The sequence below is a fragment of the Ursus americanus genome, chromosome 2, assembly GCF_024610735.1.
Source record: "Ursus americanus isolate L20-20 chromosome 2, mUrsAme1.1.p, whole genome shotgun sequence".
Lineage (NCBI taxonomy): Eukaryota > Metazoa > Chordata > Mammalia > Carnivora > Ursidae > Ursus > Ursus americanus.
The window spans coordinates 78,052,634-78,073,918 of NC_142128.1; the positions used below are offsets into that span (position 1 = coordinate 78,052,634).

Below are 21,285 nucleotides of genomic sequence, written 5' to 3' on the forward strand. Positions count from 1 at the left end.
GGAAGCTTCTTTAGGAACTTCTCTTTATCTAATACAGTAATGTGCCTTGGTGGGGGTGATTTTGGTTTTTTGTTTCTTCATTTCTTGTGCTGAATACTCAGTTGGCTTTTTCCTTCTGGAGTTTTGGAATCCATCTGGAGTCTTGGTATCTGGGAATATTTCCTGCATTATTTCTATTTCTTTACTCTTGTTAAATTGAGATATACTTCACACACCATATTTCTCCCACTTAAAGTGTACAATTCAATGGGTTTTAGTATATTCACCAATCAGCCATCACCACTATCAATTTTAGAACATATTCATCACCCCCAAGGGAAACCCTATGCCCATTAGCAGTCACTGCCCATTCCTCCTACCCTCCCCTGTCCTCCACCCCTGCACAACCACTAATCTCTTTTCTGTTTCTATAGATTTGCCAGTTCTGGAGATTTCGTATAAATGGAATCATACAAACGTTTTTTGTGAGTGATTTCTGTCACTTAGCATGCTTGCAAGTTTCATCCACATTGTAGTATGTACTGTATTTATTGCCAAATACTATCCCATCAATTGGATATACCATATTTTATCTTTCTATCAGCTGATAGTTGAGTTGCTGCTGCAAACATTCCTGTACAAATTATTGTGTACACACGTCTTCGGTTCTTTTAGGTTTAGACCTTGGAGTTGAATTCCTGGGTCACATGGTAACTGCATTGTGTTTGATAATTTTGACTCCTTGGTTCTTTTCCGCACTTTCTGGAAAGGACATCAATTAGATATTGGACCCTCTGAATTTCTTTATTCTTATTTTTTCTAAATTGCCATCTCTTAATCTTCTTGTTTTACTTTTGAGAAAATTTCATGTTATCTTCCAGCCTTCCTATTGAATTTCTTTCAACATTTACACCTATAATTTCCAAGAACTCTTTCTTGTTTTTTGTTTGTTTGTTTAATGAATGGAGTATCTTGTTATCTCTGGGAGGATAGTAATTATTCTGAAACTTTGTATTTATCTCTAGGTTTTTTGAGGTCCTATTTTCTCTTTGGGTTTTGTGTGCTTGTTTTCATTCATTCAGTTAACCAATATGCACTGAGAAACTATATGTCAGGCATTTTTCTAGGTATTTGGGGTACATCAGAACAAAGATTCTTTGTTGGACTCAAGTCTTTGATCTCTGCATTTAAAGGCCTCCCTCAAGGGGCACCTGGGTGGCTGGGTCGGTCAAGCATCTGATTCCTGGTTTCCGCTCAGGTCATGATCAGGGTCACGATCTAAGGGTTGTGAGATTGAGCCCCATGTTGGGCTCTGCACTCAGTGGGGAGTCTGTTTGAGATTCTCTCCCTCTTCCTCTGGCTCTGCCCCCACTTGCACATGCTCTTTCTCTAAAATAAATAAATCTTTAATAAATAAATAAATGCCTCCCTCAAATGTCTGGTGAATCTTGATTTGTTTATTATTTTTTAGATAAAACTTACATAAAATGCATAAATATGTAGCCAAATAGTTATACATTTATATACGGCCATGTGAGCAACACTCAGATCAAGATATAGAATATTTCCTTCACCCAAAAAAATTCCAAGTGCCCAATCCCAATTAATATCTCCCCTCTCCCCATGGGTAATCACCATAGATCAGTTTTGCCTATTCTGATTTCATACACAGTATGTATGCACTCTTCTGTGACTGGTTTCTTTTATTCAACATAACATCTTTGAGGTTCATCCATGTTGTATCAGTAATTCATTTTTAAAAAATATTTTTGTGATGTGTTTCATTATATGTTATGCCACAATTTATTTTTTTCATCCTACTACTGATGGATATGTGGGTAGCTTCCAGTTTTTTTATTATGTCCACTTATTTTTTTAGAATGGAATACAAAAATGTTTCTGGAAGCTCTATGTAACTGGGACTTAGACACTGAATGGCTCTGCAGTATAGGGTGATTGGACTGGCCAGCTGGATATGTGGTTTGAGATCTTCAAATTTCACAATATTTATAGCTCTTTTCTCTCAGGTTGTTCAGTTTCTCTAAAGGATCATCTAAGATGTGTGAGCCAAAAGGCCAGTATTCTGGAACTTCAAGTCTTACCATTCCAATGGAGAATTTCATTCTGACCATTTGTTTGTTCTGAGTTTCTACCCTTACTCTCCAGGGACTCTTTATTTCAATTTTTTTTCCAGAAAACAAGCTCCTCTGGCAAAGGCAATTGCTGACAGTGAGTGGAGGGGTGGTGGACACAATCTCATCTTCATGCTCCTCCATCTCATCTCAGCTTTTTGCAGTGTCCTCCATTCTTTCAGATTCTGGGGGCGAACTGGCAAATTTCACTTACCAGTCTCTCTCTGCAGACACTTACATTTGATCTTCTGATCTGCTAATTCATTACTGTTTCCTCCATACACATTCCTTCTTCATATGCTATGGTCTAGGCAATATACCTCCTGGTTTCATCATCAGATGAGTGTGTTGTTTCTCTCGTTCTTCCTTTCTGGGGGTAAGTGCTACACAAGAAAAATGGACTCAACAGATTTCTCCTTCCTTTCCCCTCCTTTGTCGAATGGCTCCTCATTGCCAATTCTAAAAAGTACAAAGTCCTTTAGAGCTGACCCTGCCTCTCTTCAAGTTCACCTATAGCAAGACTTTTTAGACAAGACCTATACATATAGCCTTACCTGATGGTCCTCAGTACACCATGCTCTCTCCCAACCACCTGCCTTGGGAAATTCTCTTCACACTGCCAGGGATCTTCCTGATTATTTGCCTAAAACACTCGAAACTGCTGAAATGTCACCTCTACAAAGACTTTCACTTCTTCCCAAAGTCTGCCACATATACGTATTTATAGCATTAGCTGCTTTGTGTGATCATTGTTTACATGCTCATTCTCCTCATTAGCATACGGGCTTCTTGAAGACAATGTTTATCCTAGGAGTGTTTTCATCTCCCTCATCAAACCAAGTGGTAAAAGTGCTTATAGAATGCTATGTAAATTATGTGCCACGTACTAGCCTACGGACTTTACATCATGAACACATTTACTTCACATAATAACCCTGTGATGTAGGTATTACCATCGTCCCCATGTTACATTAGAGGAAACAGCAGCACAGAGAGGCTAAGTAACTCTAATACTCCAATATTCCAATACTATTTAATAATATGAACTAATAATATGAACTAATAATAATTAATAGATGATCTCGTTCTGAGACTATGCTCTCGACCTTTCTGACTTTTGAACTGAGTAGGAGCTTAACATGTATTTGTTGAATGGATGACTGTGAAGGGGGAGAAGGAAAAACCATGCCCTTCAACAGAAGTCAAACAAGTTCAGTTTTAGAGACAGCTATATTTTGAAGCAAACAAAATGTTTTTTATTGACTTTGTTCTTTATGCAGCCCAAGCCATAATGACCCAGAGAAGAAGGTCTAGGATAAGATTTCTGTTGTCTGCTGTTATGGACTGAATGTTTGTGTCCCCTCAAAATACCTAGATGAAGCCCTAACCCCCAAGGTGGGCTCTATTTGGAGATGCGTCCTCTAAGGGAATAATTAAGGGTAAATGAGGTCATATGGGTGGGACCATGATCCGACAGTATTAATGTCCTTATAAGAAGAGATACCAGCTCTCCCCCGCCATCCGCACGCATATACAAAGGAAGAGAGGCCGCACCAGAAACTGAATTTGTTAGCATTTTGGTCATGGACTTTAAGCCTCTAGAGATGTAAGAAATAAATTTGTTTTTGAAGCCGTCCAGTCTAATATTTCGTTATAGCAACTCAATCAGACTAATATAGTTTCCAATGGCTGAAGTTTAGAAAACAGATTTTCCTTCTCCTCTTTCAGAAACCAGCCACTTTAACAATGTTCTCTCTCCCTTGGAACTGGATTTGACCTTCTTGTGCTGTGCTTTTTTTGTATTGTTTTGGTTGAAAGCAAGTTTTAAGACTTCAACCAATCCGGTCTTCTTTTTACCATAAGGAGGCCAACATTTGATTTTGTTTTCCTTCAACATTGCCTACAACTATAGACTTTCTTACTTTTCATTATCTAATTCTTGGCTTATGCGGGAATCCAATTTCTCTTCCTAAAAACGTATACTTTGGGCACCTAGGTGTCTCAGTCTGAAGAGCATGTGACTCTTGATCTTGGGGTTGTGAGTCCAAGCCCCATGTTGGGTATAAAGATTACTAAAAAAATAAATTAATATAAAAAAAAAAGTATACTTACCCAATACTTTTACTGATACTGGCCATGCTTATCCTAGTTAATAATGCTAATATAATGTCCTTCCCACTGGTATTTCATTTGGAACTCTGCTATAATTGTGGAGTGACACTCTAGGCTCTCTGGGGGATTTCAAGTTTCAGTTGTCGGGAAAATTTAAAATATAACAAACTTTTATTTTTAATTATGCAAATTTCCAAATAGGCACAAGAGTAAAAGGATGGTTATATCACACAGATCCAATGTTATTAAGATTTTTGCCACATTTACTTAATCTATTCCTTTTCTTTTTTTCTTTGCTGACATATTTTAGAGCAAACACAAGACATCAAGTCATTAAATTCTATGTATCTCAATATGTATCTCTTAAAAAAGGAAGACGTTTTCTTATATAATCACAATGCAATTATCTAATCTAGGAGAATTAACAATAATTGTTTTGTTTACAGGCTATTGAAATGAAACAAATCACACAGAATTTTATACTATAAAAACATAGCACTACATTAGAATAACAATATTCTGTAGCTTCAAAACAATTTTAAAGGGAAACTTAGTATGTTCTGAAAGGCAGGATGCTTACCTACCATTCACCTAAAGCTGAGTTCAAGATGTCTACAACAACTAAAAAATACACAGTATCAAGATTCCAGTCTTTGTACATTATTTTAATTAAAAACACATTGCTATTACAAACATAAAGATCTGAAATTGTAACATAAAATACAGAGTGCAATAAAGTGGCTTTGTAAATCTTCTTCACTGAGACAGACTTTGTCACAGTTAGACATTTATGATTGTTAAGACATAAGTAAGTACAGATTTCCCAACGTAATGATTAGTAAATTCCTCTGCAAATGAATGAAGTTATACAGTCAGCAAAGGAGAAAAGTTAGATGACCCTGTCTACATTGTATTAATGTGAGGAAGAGACACAGTAAGAGCTATAAGAAACTACAGCGATAGAGCTTTCTCAGCCTTCTACCAATAACATCCTTGATAAAGAAATGTCCTTAAATGTAAAATAGTTCCGTATGACTGCATCTATATTTGTTCCACAATAACAATTTGTCAATTTTTAATCCAATATATATTTCTGAACTGCAATCATGTACAAAGATATAATGAGAAATCCTGAAAAGAAACCCTTAGTCCCAAGTCAAATAATGTTTAAAAGTTGAAAGGCTTGTGGAAAATAAGTGTGGACAAGAAACACTGGCTACATGCCAATTTTTATTTCTAAGAGAGAGTCTTATATAAATAAGTTGTCTTGTCTTACAAAACAAAACAAAAACAAAAAAATCCTAAAAGTAATACCACAAATCCAAATTAGCTGAACTTGGAGTAGCAAAGTCAAAGCCAGTCTTCTCATCTGCATATCAATGTGATAAATCAAACTGCATTGGGGGAAAAACACAATTTTGTCTGCTCCTGGCTCCTAAGCAGAACTGATGATTACTTTTAGCACTTAAATAGAGACAACTATGACACTGCTCTTTTTAAAAGAAAGATGTATACTAGAAATCCAAGAGAATGTGTTTCTCGTGACCCTCCACAAAAGCTGTCAGGCAGCCAAGAGCGGATTACATTTAAGGACCGTAAAAGCTTGCACTCTTAATGCCCACTGATGGGCTTTGTGCCAATATTCAAAAGATATACTTTTCATCTACTAAAGACGAAATGATGAGGAAATACAATTGTTACATTATATCCCAGCATAGAGCTACTATATTTGTATAAAGGAATCACTAGTTAAAGAATTACTTGTCTTTTTAAATGAAGTCCTGTCTAGGCATTAGGCTGTTATCTAAATGTTGACAGTGCCAAATTTTAACTCTCAAGACAAACAAGAAGAGCTTATGTGTCAAGATTAATTCTCTTTGGCCGCAGCGGATACCATTTTCTCTGGGGGCAGTCTCTAGTTCGCCTTCTTTTCAGGACCAGGTCAGTGGCTTTCCTGGTTGAAGTCTCTGTTGGTGTGGTTTCTATTCGTGTTATAAAGCTCTCAGGTTTAACATCTGGTTTCCTAGAACAACCGGAAAAGACTTCTTGGTGGACTCTCTGGAGCTGGATAATAGGCTGCATCTTTAAAACTTGGGAAAATCCATCTCCTTGTTCAATTAAAGCAGGCAAGGACTTAAACAACAGTAATACTTAACGTTAATTTCAGGTTGGAACACAAACACACAGAGACAAATACAACCCTCTAGATTTTCATTCTTCAGGTCAAAGCTTTTTCTAAGACCTAATTATCTGGGTCATGGATATTTGGTTTTACCTTAAAATGCCAATGTTAGTTGAGGATTTTAACCAAAAATTAAAACTAAAAAAAAATATTCTATTCCTACGATGACTGGTAGTAGAATAAAACTTTGGCAGCAGGAAGTAACAGAATTTCAGAGCCAAGGATTTAATGTCTGAAATTCCATATTTTAAGACAGTAAGTGTTTTAGAAATCTTGATCATCAAGAGCAGGAATCAGTACATTTTTCCTGTAAAGGGCCTTACACCTCTGTCACAATTACTCAACTCTGCCATTGCAATGTAAAGAAGCCACAGACAATAAATAAATGAATGGAAATAGCTGTGTTCCAATGAAGTTTTATTTACAAAGACAAGTGGCAGGCTGGGTTTTTGCCTGCCTGCCACAGTTTGCCAACTCCTGATAATGAAAATGCTATGAGTACCAGAAAATCATGGAATCAATACAAACCACAAAAGAATGTTATAGAAAATTATCAGAACATGGGATATTCAGAGGAGTTTTAAAATAGTTTTCATACACTAGAAATCCAAATGTTTTCCTGTATGCATAAAATAAATGTCAAGAATATAAGCTATTTTATTATAATAATATTAAGATATCCAAGTTGGGTGTGCAGCATAATATAGTGGTTAAGAATATAGGCTCGGGAGCCAAATATCCAGGGTTTAAGTCTGACTATTTATTTATTTGGGCTATCTATAGCCTCTCTGTGTCTCAGTTTCTCAACTATAAAATAGGGAAATTAGCAGTATCTATCTTATAGGGTTATTGCAAGGATTAAATAAAGTGATATCTGTAAAGTAGTTAGATGGTGCCTGACCCATAAATGCTCACTAAATGTTAGGTGCTATTATTACCCAAAATTGTTTGATAGACTGCTAACTCTCAGAATTCAAAAATATAATCAGTGTTCAAAGCAGCTAGATATAATACTGGGCACATACTGGTGCCTACTAAATGTTAGTTATTCTCAATGTTATTGTCACTTTAATAAATTCATTAAAGATCTACTTAAGAGACTACTGAGAATTCCTGTTACAAAAGACTAAAATACATATGGACGCTGAAAGCAAATACCTAGCTACATTTTGTTCATTTTATAACTTTTTAGCATGTAGGTTTTACCTTTATGGCTTCACTGATCTCCTTAGCTATTGTTTCTCCTCTGCATTTCAAATTTTCCACACGAGAGGCTGCAAAGAAACCGCCAAATAGTATTTTAGGCTTTTTATCTAATACCAAGTCATAAAAGACACAGATGCTATTTGGACAAAAATCAGTTAGGACTATCCACCTTAGCTCAATCTTTCTTAAAATACTTTGTAATCTATTAAAATAAGTGTCCTATTAAATTTATTTAGATAAATAAAAAGAAATGTTAGAATAGTAGAGTAAAACTAACAGTTATGGTAGGCAACAAGAGTTATATTAGGAGTAGGCTTAGCACTGTGTGCCAATAATAGCCCAATGTTTGTTCTATACGTATCTACACTGTGTTTAACATCGTCAAGCCCTGTCATCACATTTGAAAATAGATATAGGCTAATATTTGATATTTGTATTACTCTGAGTCTTATGTAAGTAAAACATGTTTGAATTTGGAACATACAATATCACACTGTGTCAACAATACCTAGATGGGATTTCTGGGGGGGAAAAACCTGGATTAGACTGTCAGTAATATTAATTTTTCTTTCCTTCCTTCCTTGGTGCTTTTCTGATTCCTAATACATTTTATTTCCTTCCAATCTTTGTTATAAATGTTCATGGCTACTTCACAATAGAACTGCATATTCAATGATATAAAGGGATAAAAATCCTACTAAAACTCCAAGCAAAACTGGATAAGAAAAATCATTCCATTTTGAAATCATCTACAAATTAGTTTTGAGAAGTGTAGTTGTCACTAGAAATTACTTCAAGTCTAAGCAAATACATAACCATGTTAGGAAAGTTACAGCCTTACTGGCTTCAAGAAAGTGGCAAATAACCAAGCAAAAAATTTCTTTCAGAGCTGTATTTTTCTTTTCTGACTTTCCTTAGGTCAAAAAGTGAGAACAAATTTAGAAAAAAAAAAAGGAAATGAATAGCAAAAGTAACTGGGAGAAAGAGGGTACTCAAAGAAAGAGAAAGGCAAAGGCAACAGGATGGACTCAGAAAAAGGGTTCTTAACCATTTTTGCTACCAGACTTCTTTGGCAATTTGATAAAGGCTACAGACACCTTCTAAGAATAGTTCTAAATGTATTAGTTTTTAAATTGAGGTGTAATTTACATACAGTGAAATGTAGATCTCAAGCTTAATATTCAGTCATCTGTAATATATGCATACCATGCATAGGACACTTCCATCATCCTAGAAAGTTCTTTTGTGTCCCTTTCCCAATCAACCTTCTCTACAAGAAGCAACCATTCATCTGATTTCTATCATTATAACACTGTTTTTGCTTACTCTAGAATTTCAGAATGTTTTAAAATAAAATTTAAAAATATAATTATTACGAAGTTATGATAGGTAATACATGAGCTTCTTTATTAATGGCTTAAATAACAAGACCAAGTGGCAGGTCTAATAATCACCATGATATAAAAATAATGAGCATAAAAATATTGTGAGGTACCTGCAACAAATGAAACTGAAAATATCTATGGCTTTTAGTAGCAAAAAACATTACAGGTACTGCTAATACTACCACTGTGACCTACATTTAACATTGAAGGAAATGTTAAATTTCAGTCTGAGGTTAGTAAAAATAATGTAATTTTTTTCTAACCAAGTTCATAATCCCCCTTTATTCTAAGGACCCTTGCCTTAGAATAATATGCTAATTTCAATTCTTTTAAGATTTAAGGAGATTTCCCCCAAAGTACTTAGGCAATTATTAAATTTTCTTCTGAGTACGGCAAATACGTGATCCATCTCTTGGTACTCTGGCAGCAATTTGACTTCTGGCCAGCCCCACCCTTCAGCTCTCTCCCTCAAACTTACACACCTGTGTGGGAGTTGTCCATTCTTCCAACATTTATTATGTATTTTCTGTGGACTAGGCCCAGCACTAGGGACTCAGAATCAGGAAAAATGGTCTCTGCCCCTCAAGGAACTTGCAGGTTAGAAGAGAGACATAGAAACACACAGAAACCAACCAGTACTTGTTGAAAATCGGCTCAAACTTCTCCTGTGCAGCCTCGGATTTCCATGATTCCTACCACGGATTCTACCCTCTGCCTGAACTGAGCATTCCCGGGCTACAGACTGCCACTGTGTCCTGACAGTTCCATCAGAGTACCTGGAAGACTTCATCGCACTGATGTGTTTAGAATGGTTTCTCAACCCTATCAGATCCAACCTCCCCCTTTAGAACATATTTCGTAAAGTTCCCTTACTATTCCAAAAAAAAATTCATAGATTATATTTTTGTACGTATAAATAAAAATGCAAAGGAAAATAGACATTTATAATAAAATATTATTGAATATGTTTAATATGTTCATATCCAACCATATCAGAAGACATAATGAAGTACTCAAATAGTTGTACCTATTATTATAAGTTTGGATTTAAGAAAATTTATATTAGAAGTCATTCTACATAGAAAACAAAAGATCAGATAAACAGAAATAGAAAAATTAGTGGTTTTTTATGAGAAATAACAGACTATACTATTTGAATATGATAAGGAGAAAATACGAAGTATGGCTAACCTACTGAGACAAAGTATAGGCTGTTGAAATGGTGAAAATTTGGGGTGCCTGGGTGGCACAGCGGTTAAGTGTCTGCCTTCGGCTCAGGGCGTGATCCCGGCATTATGGGATCGAGCCCCACATCAGGCTCCTCCGCTATGAGCCTGCTTCTTCCTCTCCCACTCCCCCTGCTTGTGTTCCCTCTCTCGCTAGCTGTCTCTATCTCTGTCAAATAAATAAATAAAATCTTAAAAAAAAAAAAAAAAGAAATGGTGAAAATTAGAAGGTGCAGTATTTCTACAAATGAAATGGCCTTATTAAAAATGTCATGTCAAAATAATTCCCTACATTATAATATGGGAAGGTGTAAGATTAAATCCTACTCTGCAATTCCCCCATAATTCAGACTACATTTAGTATACACATTTACTTAAAAAGACTTCAGTGATCATACTATCAAAAGGCAATGAGGAACACAGGATAGACTGGGCCAAAATGAGAATGTGAGAAACCATAGAGAAGATATGTGGTTGATCGCTATGAATCAGTTCTGGACTATGGATAGCTCTCTGGGGATAGATTCTGAATAAGAATAAACACAAATGATCTAAAAATACAATCAGAATTTTAAACAGATTTTTTAATATTAAAGTTTTAAAATCATATAATCTATATTACAAAAATATATTTTTAGTATTTAGTGCAGCAATAATAGGAAGTATTTTAAAATCATTTCTTGGGGTGCCTGGGTGGCTCAGTCGGTTAAGCATCGGACTTTTTTTTTTTTTTTAAGATTTTATTTATTTATTTGACAGAGAGGGAACACAAGCAGGGGAAGTGGGAGAGGGAGAAGCAGGCTTCCCGCTAAGCAGGGAGCTCTATGCGGGGCTCGATCTCAGGACCCTGGGCCGAAGGCAGACGCTTAATGACTGAGCCACCCAGGCACCCCAAGCATCTGACTCTTGATTTCAGCTCAAGTCATGATCTCAGGGTTGTGAGACTGAGGCCCACATTGGGATCCACACTGGGGATGGAGCCTGCTTAAGAACTTCTCTCTCCCCCTCTCCCTCTGTCCCCCACCCCCGCTTCCACCCCCACGTACATGCTCTCTCTCTAAAAAAAAAAAATAATAAAGAAAAAAATTATTCTTATTTTAAAAAATGAGATTCCTACATTTTAGCTTTCCATTAACTTAGTAACATTTGGTTCTAGTCCTATTTAAAAGGACTCTCAAATCTTCTATAACATATTTCCCATCAGCTTTGTTGCTTTTGTAATAACCATATACTGTACCAAAATCCTTTTCCATTAAAAATGCTGTTGGAAATGCTAATTAATTGTCCTTTGAAAAAAAAGGAGTATGAAAGTTGTAATTGAACCTAAAACATTTCATAGACTGATAAAATGCAGCTCTGGTTGCAAAGATTCGTTTATTTAGTTTGTTTCTTTTTAGTTTTATTTACCTTTCCTGCACATGTTGACTAATAGAGAAAGAATATTTGAAGAAATATGATGATGTAAGTTAGAATAGTGGTTACCTCTGATGGCCAGGGATTGCTAACTAGAAAGGAAGGTAAGGAAACTGCTTTGGGTACTGAAAATGTTACACAGTACAGACTATCCATAAAGTCAGGAAGCAGAATCAATATGTGTTAGTTACATTTTCAGATACTATACCCAATATCTTTTTCTTTAAACTCAAATTACCTTTTTAGGTAAAATATTTCTAAATTTAAGGCAATGGGTCCAATTGTTAATACATAATAAATACACTATTTTCCTGTTTCTAGACTTTTTGGATACTTTCAATTGTACTTATTATATACATGAAAGCATAATACACACGTTATTTGAAAATATACTGTTTACAAATAAGTTTGTCCTATGTTTCCCTACCATGCAGACATTCAGCATGTCTAGATCAAAGTGGCAGTTACATGTGTTTATGTGTATGCATGTGTATGGATTCATCAAGCTATGCACTGTATGTTATACGCCAATATAAAAACACATCCACACAACAATGAACAGAACCTTTTTTAACATCTACTCTAGAAAGTTATCTTACTTTTACTTATAGGATATGGTAATTTATATTCTTCATTGTTACTGCATGATTTACAAAATAATCTATCATCCAAGGGAGTCTTAATTTTTGTATAAACACATGATATTTTGAAAAAAAAAAACTGTCTATAAACCCACATTGACGGACAACAATAGCTGTTATCTGCTGCACAAGCAACGACAATGTAAAAGTGCCAAGAGTAGTTTATGTGTAAGATGGAGTTAGGTCCCAGGTTTGGATAATTATCAATAGATTTTCACACATGAATTTATGGTGGAATATTCTAAAGTTGTGCTGGACATATAAGACGTTCAGTGTTCAGGGCTCTTGACTACAAAATGTCAGCTGTACCTTCCCCATTACTGTGGTAACCAAAAACTTCCCCCACTTTTTCAAAAGGGCCGCTAGGGGGCAGTACTGTCTCCAGTGAGAACCAAGGTGTTCTTATCCGTTAGCACTTCCTTGGGAACAAGAACCTCATTCTCTTACCCTTGGACTCCCTAGTGTTGAACACAGTGCCTGACATGTAGAGCAGGTGCTCAGTCCTACGATGGAACAAGGCTATGACAAGAGTGTGCTGCTGAAGCACAAAGAAGCGTGAGGTCAGTCCAACAGGGGAACTGAAAGAAGAGTAGAAGCTTCACAGGTGTTTGAAGAAAGTTTCCGTAGAAGAGGATCTGGTGCTGGATGGCTGGGGTGAGTGGGAATGGGAGGTCATGGTAGAGGATGTGCTATACCAAAACAAGGGAATAAATCAAGAAAGAAGAAAACACAGGAACCAGGAAACATGATTCAAAACAGAAGTACAGGAAATTCCTAGGATGATGAGGAAAGGAAAAGATGGGACAAAAGCTTTGCAGAGGCCTAGACAGCAACCAGTCCAGATTAGAATAGGAAAACAAAAGGCTCCCAGAGCAGTATCTCCAAGAAAAAGGAAAAGGCTTTAAAATGGACTTGACAGATTACCTTAAGTGTTTACCATATTGAGAGGAATTTTACAGTTCTATTGAAGAGTTTGGGAAAGAATTAGTGATAGACACAACAGCAAACAAAACAAACAGAAAAATAAAGCAATTATCATTCCGAAGGAGGATGGAAAGCTGTTCGAGAAAAATATATTCATAGTAATGATTACCTGACTCATACTGAAGAACATTTATATAGTCATAATAAAAAAAATACTAACTACTACTGATTTTTTGACAAAAATGAGAGATTAAAAGTGAAGCTGATGACTGCAGTTTATTCTTTGAGAAACTTGGGTATGAAAAGGAAACAGGAGTTCAGAGAAGAGAAACACAATGGCACGGCTGCTGTCTCTACTTAATCCCCTGACAGCCCACTCCTACAGTAGTATGGGGTGGCAGCCATTGCCAATCAATCAGGTGTAATAACCATTAGCAACCCTGTGAGGCAAGCAAGTTTCATCAGCCTCCTTTTATAGATAAGAAAACAGAAGCTGTGAGAACTGAGAAATGATCTAGAATAGAATTAGAACCCACATTTCCTAGAATTCAAAGCATATGCTCTTTTATATTCTATATGTAACTTTCCAAAATAGCCCTTTGTCCAGAATTATACTATACTCATAAGAATGTAAGTTAACAAATGGTCAAAAGTTAGCTCCAACATAATAAAAATCTCTTGAAATTAAAAATAAATTATGTCTGGTAAAACACTGAAAATAGAACAATTCTAGAGTTAACTCTGTTTTAACTAGTAATATTATAGTATCCTTTTTTTTAAGTGAACTAAATTCCTTCCATTGAAAACTAAGGAACATCAATAATTTTAGGAATAAAACCAAGCACACAAAGATTTTAAAAAGCACTAAAAGAGGAGGGGAAAACAAACACACAATTAAAAATGATCACTAAATATGTGAATATGTTGCCTACAAATGCATCCAAAAAAAGCATTTTCCAACATTAATATCTGCTTAGAAAATTTCAAATATGTAAACTTTCACTCCCTCCCTCAAGATTATTTTAAATGAAATTTTTACTTCTTGTAACTGGTAAGAGCATATAGGTACTCCTGATATACAAACATCTGACTGAAGAATGTAGCGCATGCAGATGGCTGGTCCCTGCCATGTAGGAGATTGCAGACGGGCTTCCTCCAGAAGCATTCCCAATGGCTTTCTCTCCACAGCCTTCACACGGACATCTTTGTGGCTCCACTATCCTCTCACTGCAAAGGTGCTTAGGGATCCAAACTGTCCCCTCCAAATCCAATTTAAGGATCTGTAGTGGAATTAATGTGCATCTGAAATGTGATTTTCCTAATATTTTTCAACATAAATGGGTAGTATTTCAGCTACATTATAGGAGAAAATAGGTCTTTAAAGGGTAGCCTAGAAACTTACCAATTTATAAAAGCACTTGCAAATTTTTTCAGAGGGGAAACGCATTTCAAATTCCAAAGGTCAGATTGAATAAGTATTTTTGAAACATAACCATTTATAAGTGGGTGACTACCTGTAAATATTCAGGCAGTGGCTTAAGCAAGTTGGCGTTATTAGGAAAGAAGAGGAACTGTCTCTAAGTCTTCTGCTTGTAGGGTCAGCAAAAGAACTGGAAGTATCAAGTCTACTGTAGAGAAACTTAAAATAGCTCCTTGTCATCACTACATGTTTAGTGAAGGACAAGGGAAAAAAAGGGAGTCTCTTCAATTAACTTCAAAGAACTTTTTTTAAAAAAGAAGACAATATAGAAGCAATTATTAATTTTGCTAATAGGATCACAAAAGGTTATAACTGGCAAATGAAAACTCATCTTACTGGTAGACAACCGATCAGAGGATTGCTGCAAGGATATTAAAAAAAAAAAAAGTTTGCTCTAAAAATGTGGAAGTAGGCACCCTTGAGGACATTGCCTTCCCTAGGCACTTGCTTTCTAAAACATAGGGAAATGAAAAAGTGGAAATGAAAGATTGGGTAATCAACCTAGTTTTGCTTTCAGGTTACTGCACTGACTAAACTGGGAAACATGAACTTCTAAAAGCCTGCACGAATGTAGACATTCAGCAAAAAAGCACTAACTGAGGGCTTCCTTGCTATTCCTAGTGTATTTTATGTGCATAAATGAGCAAGCACGCGTGCATTACATAGTATGTCTGGCTTATACTGGTTGCTAAAGGGATAACTAAAGGCGTGAAGAACGATGAAGTGAAAAGTAGCACCCCTGGTGAAAATGAAACAAAAAACTAAGCAGTGATTTATGACTTTCTGGAAGGTAACCCTTTGCTACAACTTAAACAGAGCTGTTGAACACACCTGCTAGGTCACAGATGTATACAATCCTCTATAAAACCACTGCTACCTGCACATCACCAGCATCGGTTCATACTGAAGAGTTGTATCTCTTTTAAGGTACCACGTATTTTCAAACTCCTAGACAGTGTTGCTGGCCTGGGCCGACTCTCTAACATTATCCTGTAATGTTCTTTCCCACTCCTCCCTCCACTATAGCCTCAGTGGTCTTTTACTCCCTAAATACTGAAGCTCACTCTTGACTTAGGAACCTTGCTCTAGCTAGCTCTTCCCTAACTGAAAAAGCTCTTCCCCTTGATTGTCATAAGATAAATTCCTCCTTGTTACTTCCCCAGAAAGTGTTTTCCATCACCTAAACATATCACCCTACCACTGGTTGTTTACTTTTATATTTGTTTATACTTTTTGCCCAACTAGAACATAAACTCCGTAGAGCAGGGACCTTGTTTGTGTTGCTCACCATTATATCCTGTTCAGTGCGAACTGTTCTGGCATAGAGTAGACATCTGATAAATACGTTGAGTGCATAGATGAATAACAGTCACTCATATTTATTGAGCATGGTGCTACATGCTGGTCACATATAATGCAAATGTAAAGTAAAAAAGCTCACAGAGCTTTCAGTTTTGTGAGGCCGTAAACAAGGAAATACACAAATATACTGTAACAAGTCCTATTAAGGAAATAAACAAGTATTATGATAGAGTACTAGGGAGAGGCTATTGTCATTAGGGTGGTTAGGGAAGATCTCTCTGAGGAGGTAGCATTTAAATGAGAAAGAAAAATTGAGAAGATGCCAACTTTAGAAGCACCAGGGAAAAGCATGTGGGAAAGTAAGGCACTTTCAAAGAACTGAAAGGTAGACCAGAGGGCTTCGGCAAAAAGGAAAGTGCCTGAAATGAATTTGGAGAGGTAGGTGGGGGCCAGATCATGTAAGGGAATGTTAAGAAGTTTGAAATGTATTTTATATATATGTTGTTGTTGGGTTTTTTTTAATTGGAAGATTTTAAGATCTTAAGCCAAGGAATGAAAACTGATTTGTTTTAAGAGTATCATAGACTTCTGGTCAAGTTGGTCTTGGAAATTCACAAAACTCCCCACCTTTGTCCAAAACATCATTGGATAAATACAGAAAATTAAAAAGATATCCCAAAGCATATACAAAATAAACACTCCTATGAACCACAATAAAGTAAAAGAGAAAAAGCTGTAAGTCAGGCCAAAGTTGCAGATCCACCAGTAAGCAGATGGTAAGTAGACAGTAGGTAACCAGGAATTTGCTTCCTATAACATAAAAGGGGCCCACCCAAAGTGCCCCAGAGGAGCAGGAAATGGGAAGAGTCAGCTTCACTGTATGAAACCAAGGGCTGAAATAGAGTTTTCCTACCCTGAAAAGGAGGCTGAAAAAGACCTGCCATTAACCATGGCCAGGAGCTGAGATATACATTAAAAATTATGGGAGCCAGATAATGCCTCAAAGCCTGGGCCTGGACCAAGCTGCCTGCTGACTTAGTGACTAGATCCACTCTCTCCTATATAATACAGTGGAACAGGGGCCCCAAGCTGCCAACTCAAAATTGGCTCTTTGCTGAAACTGTTCAGGGACCAGATGAAAGGCAACCGCAAAACTACTAGATAGGAAGGGGGGAAAGCAGTCACAAGAAAATAGGCACATAAATAATCTTAGCAAAGGAGAGTGTGCAAATCAAAACTCCAAAATACATGAAGAAATCACAACCATGAATAACAGCCAATATAACTAATGTCAAGGTGAGAAACTTACTGCATGCAGATGGCATAAAAATAGAGCAATCTGAAAATAATTCTGAAAGTTTAGGATCCTCTTATAGTTGAGGGAAATCATAATAGACATTACAAAAGAAAAATAAATTATTAAATAAAAACAAGAATACAAAAATAGAAGAAATGTAAAGAAGCAAAGTTGAAAGATTAGGTTAAAGATTTTCTAGAAGATGAGAGTCCTCTGATTGAAAGTATACTTGGAAATGTGAGTGAAGATGGGAGGAAAGAGGATGCAAGCAAAACAAATAAAAAAATCCCACCCCTCCCAAATGTACCTCATCTATTTAAATAAAATTGTGTGGGTACAAAGCACAAAGAAATTACCAATAAAATGCAGAGTTGAACTATTGTTACACTGTTGAGTGAAAAAGTCACAGAATGTATTGTGTAATACTTATATAATAAGCAACTTAAAACCCCCTGTGCCTGTTTGCTCACTTACAAATACACTGATAAAGATCTAAAATCAGACATCTCAAACTGTCAAAGTAGTTGTCTATTTGAAGGTGTGTGGGATCAGGCAGACTTAGAGGAGGATTTTCATTTACCACTATATATACAGCATTGGTTATTTAAAATTTCATATTAAACTTGCATTTATTGTGAGCACAAAAACTATAAAAATATAATTTAAAATACAAACACAGATCTATGGTAGTTGAATTGGAGGATTTCTTCCATATACTTAGGTTAAAAGAGTAAATTGCACGTCATATGAATACATGAATCAATTTTCTGTAAAATAAATTATCCTGCAAATGTCCAGTGCATATGTATTCCTGTATGATTATGTAAGTGGAGAAAGATGGACAAATGGATTTGTACCAGGTTAAGATTGGCTATCTGAAGGTGTAGTGAATAGAAGGCAGAGAAGAAGCCAAAAACAATATGTAAAAAATAGAATACTATATATTTTTTAAATATATATGATCAATTTATATAAAATTGTGTATTTATTTCATAGTTACTTCTTGAGTGTACAATGTCAGATAACGATTCTAGAGAGCTAGCAGGGGATACAGAAGTACAAAACAAAGTCCTTGTTCACAGGGAGTTTATACTACAGTGGGGGGGGAAGGATGAAGATGATAAAAAACAGAAATTATATGTCATTTAAGTGGTGAAAAAAACAAAAGCAGATTAAGTGGATTATGACCAAGGGGGTCAGAAGGGAATGTGACATAGGTTGTCAGGAAAGACCTCTCTGATGAGGTAACTTCGAACAGAGCTGAGTGAAGTGGGTCAGGCAAGTGGTTTCAGATAGGAACCAGGAACAGCAAGTGCAAAAGCCACAGGGCCAGTGTGTGTCGGGCAGTCCTTGGGGAAATAGCAAGAATGCTAGTGTGGTTGCAGCACAATAAGGAAAGGTGAGAATGATAAGAGACTAAGGTCAGAGATGAAATCAGAGAAGCAGCCAGGGACCAGGTCAGACAGGATCTTGTATACCAAGGGAAGTAGGATGGAGAGCCACTACAGGGTTTCAAGCAGGGGGTGACATGATCTGATTATGCTTTGAAAGGAATTCTCTGGATGCTGAGTGGAAAACTGGAATGGAAAGAAGGAGACCAGTGAGGTGACTACCATAGTAACCCTGCTAAGAGAACACCGATAAGAGAGGTAGTGATGGATTTGGTAAAAAGTGGCTGAATTTGGAATATGTTTTCAAGGTGAGGGCAGCAAGATCTGCAGGTAGACTGAAGGTGTAGAAGTCAAGCAATAATCATGAGTATGTGAGTTCATGTAATGTATTTCTTATGCTTTTAACATTTTTAGAATGTGAATGTATTTTTATATCAAGAAAAAGCAATAAAGTTATTTTCGATGTTAAAAAAAGAAGAAGAAAGGACACATCAAACACCACGCTAGATAACTAAAAATAAACATCTAGACATATTATGGTAAAATTGCAGAGCATTAAGAATACAGAGAAAATCTAAAAAGTCAGGACAGAAAAAACAGACGATCTATAAAAGAACGGCAATTAGACTCTCAGGAGACTTCTCATCAACAATGAATACCAGGCATGCAGATTGGAAAGGGAGAAGTAAAACTACATCTATTTGCAGATGATATGATACAATCTTTTATATAGAAAATTCTAAAGAATCCACTAAAAAACTATTAGAATTTATAAATGAGTTTAGCAAGATCAATATATAAAAATCAATTCCATTTCTATACAATAGCAATGAACAAAGTGAAAATAAAATTTTTAAAAATTCCAATTACATTAGCATCAAAACAATAAAATACTTGGAAACAGATGTAACAAAAGAAGTGCTAAAAACTAGAAAACTTTGTTGAAAGAATTCAAAGAAGATTTAAATAAATGGAAAGACATTTGTTGTTCATGGATTGGAAAACTTAATATTAAGTTATCATTACCCCCATTAATCTACAATTTCACCACAAGCCCCATCAAAATCCCAGCTGGCTTCTTTGCAGAAATTGACAAACTAATTCTAAAATTCATATGGAAAGTTAAGGGAGCCAGGAGTGCCAACAATCTTGAAAAGGCACCAAGCTGTAGGCCTCATATGCTCTGATTTCAAAACTTACTGCAAAATGTTAATAATCAAAACAGTGTGGTACTGGCCCAAGGACAGATATACAGATCAATGAAACAGAATTGTAGGACCAGAAATAAACCTGCACATTACAGTTAACTTACTTCCAATAAGGTTGCCAATACAATTCAATGAGGTAAAAAATAGCCTTTTCAACAAATGGTGCTGAAAACAATTTAGATATACATATACAAAAGAATGAAGTTGGACTCCTACCTCACACCATACACAAAAATTAACTCAAAATGGATCAAAGACCTAAATGTAAGAGCTAAAACTATAAAACTCTTAGAAATAAATCTTCATGACCTTGTATTAAGCAATGTTTTCTTAGATATGACATCAAAAATGTAAGCAATCAAAGGAAAAAAGTAAATAAATTGGACTTACCAAAATTTAAAACTTTTGTACTTCAAAGAAAACCATCAAGAAAGTGAAAGATAACCCGTAGGAGAAAATATTTGTAAATCATGTATCTGACAATGGACTGATTTCCAGAATATATAGAACAATTACAACTCAACAATAAAAAGATAAATAACCCAATTGAAAAATGGTTAAAGGATATGAATAGACATTTCTCCAAAGAAGATAAACTAATGACCAATAAGCACATGAAAAGAAGCTCATTGTTAATCCACTTCCCACCCACTAGAATGGCCATGAACAAAAAGACAAATGATAAACTAATGACCAATAAGCACATGAAAAGATGCTCATTGTTAATCATAAGAGAAATGCAAATCAAAATCACAGTAAGATACCACTTCCCACCCACTAGAATGGCCATGAACAAAAAGACAAATGTAACAAGATTTGGTGAGGATGTGGAGAAAATGGAACCCTCACACCCTCCTGGTATTAATGTGAATGATACAGCCACTTCGGAAAATAGTTCAGCCATTCCTCAAAAAGCTAAACTAGAGTTGGGGCACCTGAGTGGCTCAGTCGGTTAAGCGACCCACTCTTGATTTCTGCTGAGGTCATGATCTCAAGGTCATGAGATCAAGCCCTTGAATAGGGCTCCATGCTCTGTGTAGAGTCTGCTTGAGATTCTCTTCTCTCCCTCTACCCCTACCACCGCTTATGTGCTGTCTCCAAATAAATAAATAAAATCTTAAAACAATAAGGGAGGGGGGTGCCTGGGTGGCTCAGTCAGTTAAGCATCTGCCTTTGGCTCAGGTCATGTTCTCAGGGTCCTCCTGTTCAGTGGGGAGTCTGCTTCTCTCTCTCCTTCTGCCTTCCCCCACCCCCGCTTGTGCTCTATCTCTCTCAAATGAATAAACAAAATCTTAAAAAAAAAAAAAAAAAAGCTAAACTAGAGTTACCATATAATCCAGCAATCCCATTCCTAGTTACATATGCTCAAGAGAACTGAAAACATACGTCCACACAAAACTTGTACAC

General features: G+C 36.1%; 1 protein-coding gene across 1 annotated transcript in view; it reads right to left on the bottom strand.

Annotated features, from left to right (window-relative positions):
• Positions 1-4,872: 4,872 nt before the first annotated feature.
• Positions 4,873-21,285, bottom strand: part of NSL1 (NSL1 component of MIS12 kinetochore complex) — a 34,429-nt gene continuing 18,016 nt past the window's right edge. Inside the window, exons 5-6 of the mRNA XM_045787867.2 lie at positions 7,612-7,679; positions 4,873-6,356 (exon numbers count right to left, since the gene is read on the bottom strand). Of these exons, the coding sequence (XP_045643823.1) occupies positions 6,078-6,356; positions 7,612-7,679 (347 nt within the window). The 3' untranslated portion in view covers positions 4,873-6,077. The remainder of the gene's footprint in view (positions 6,357-7,611; positions 7,680-21,285) is intronic.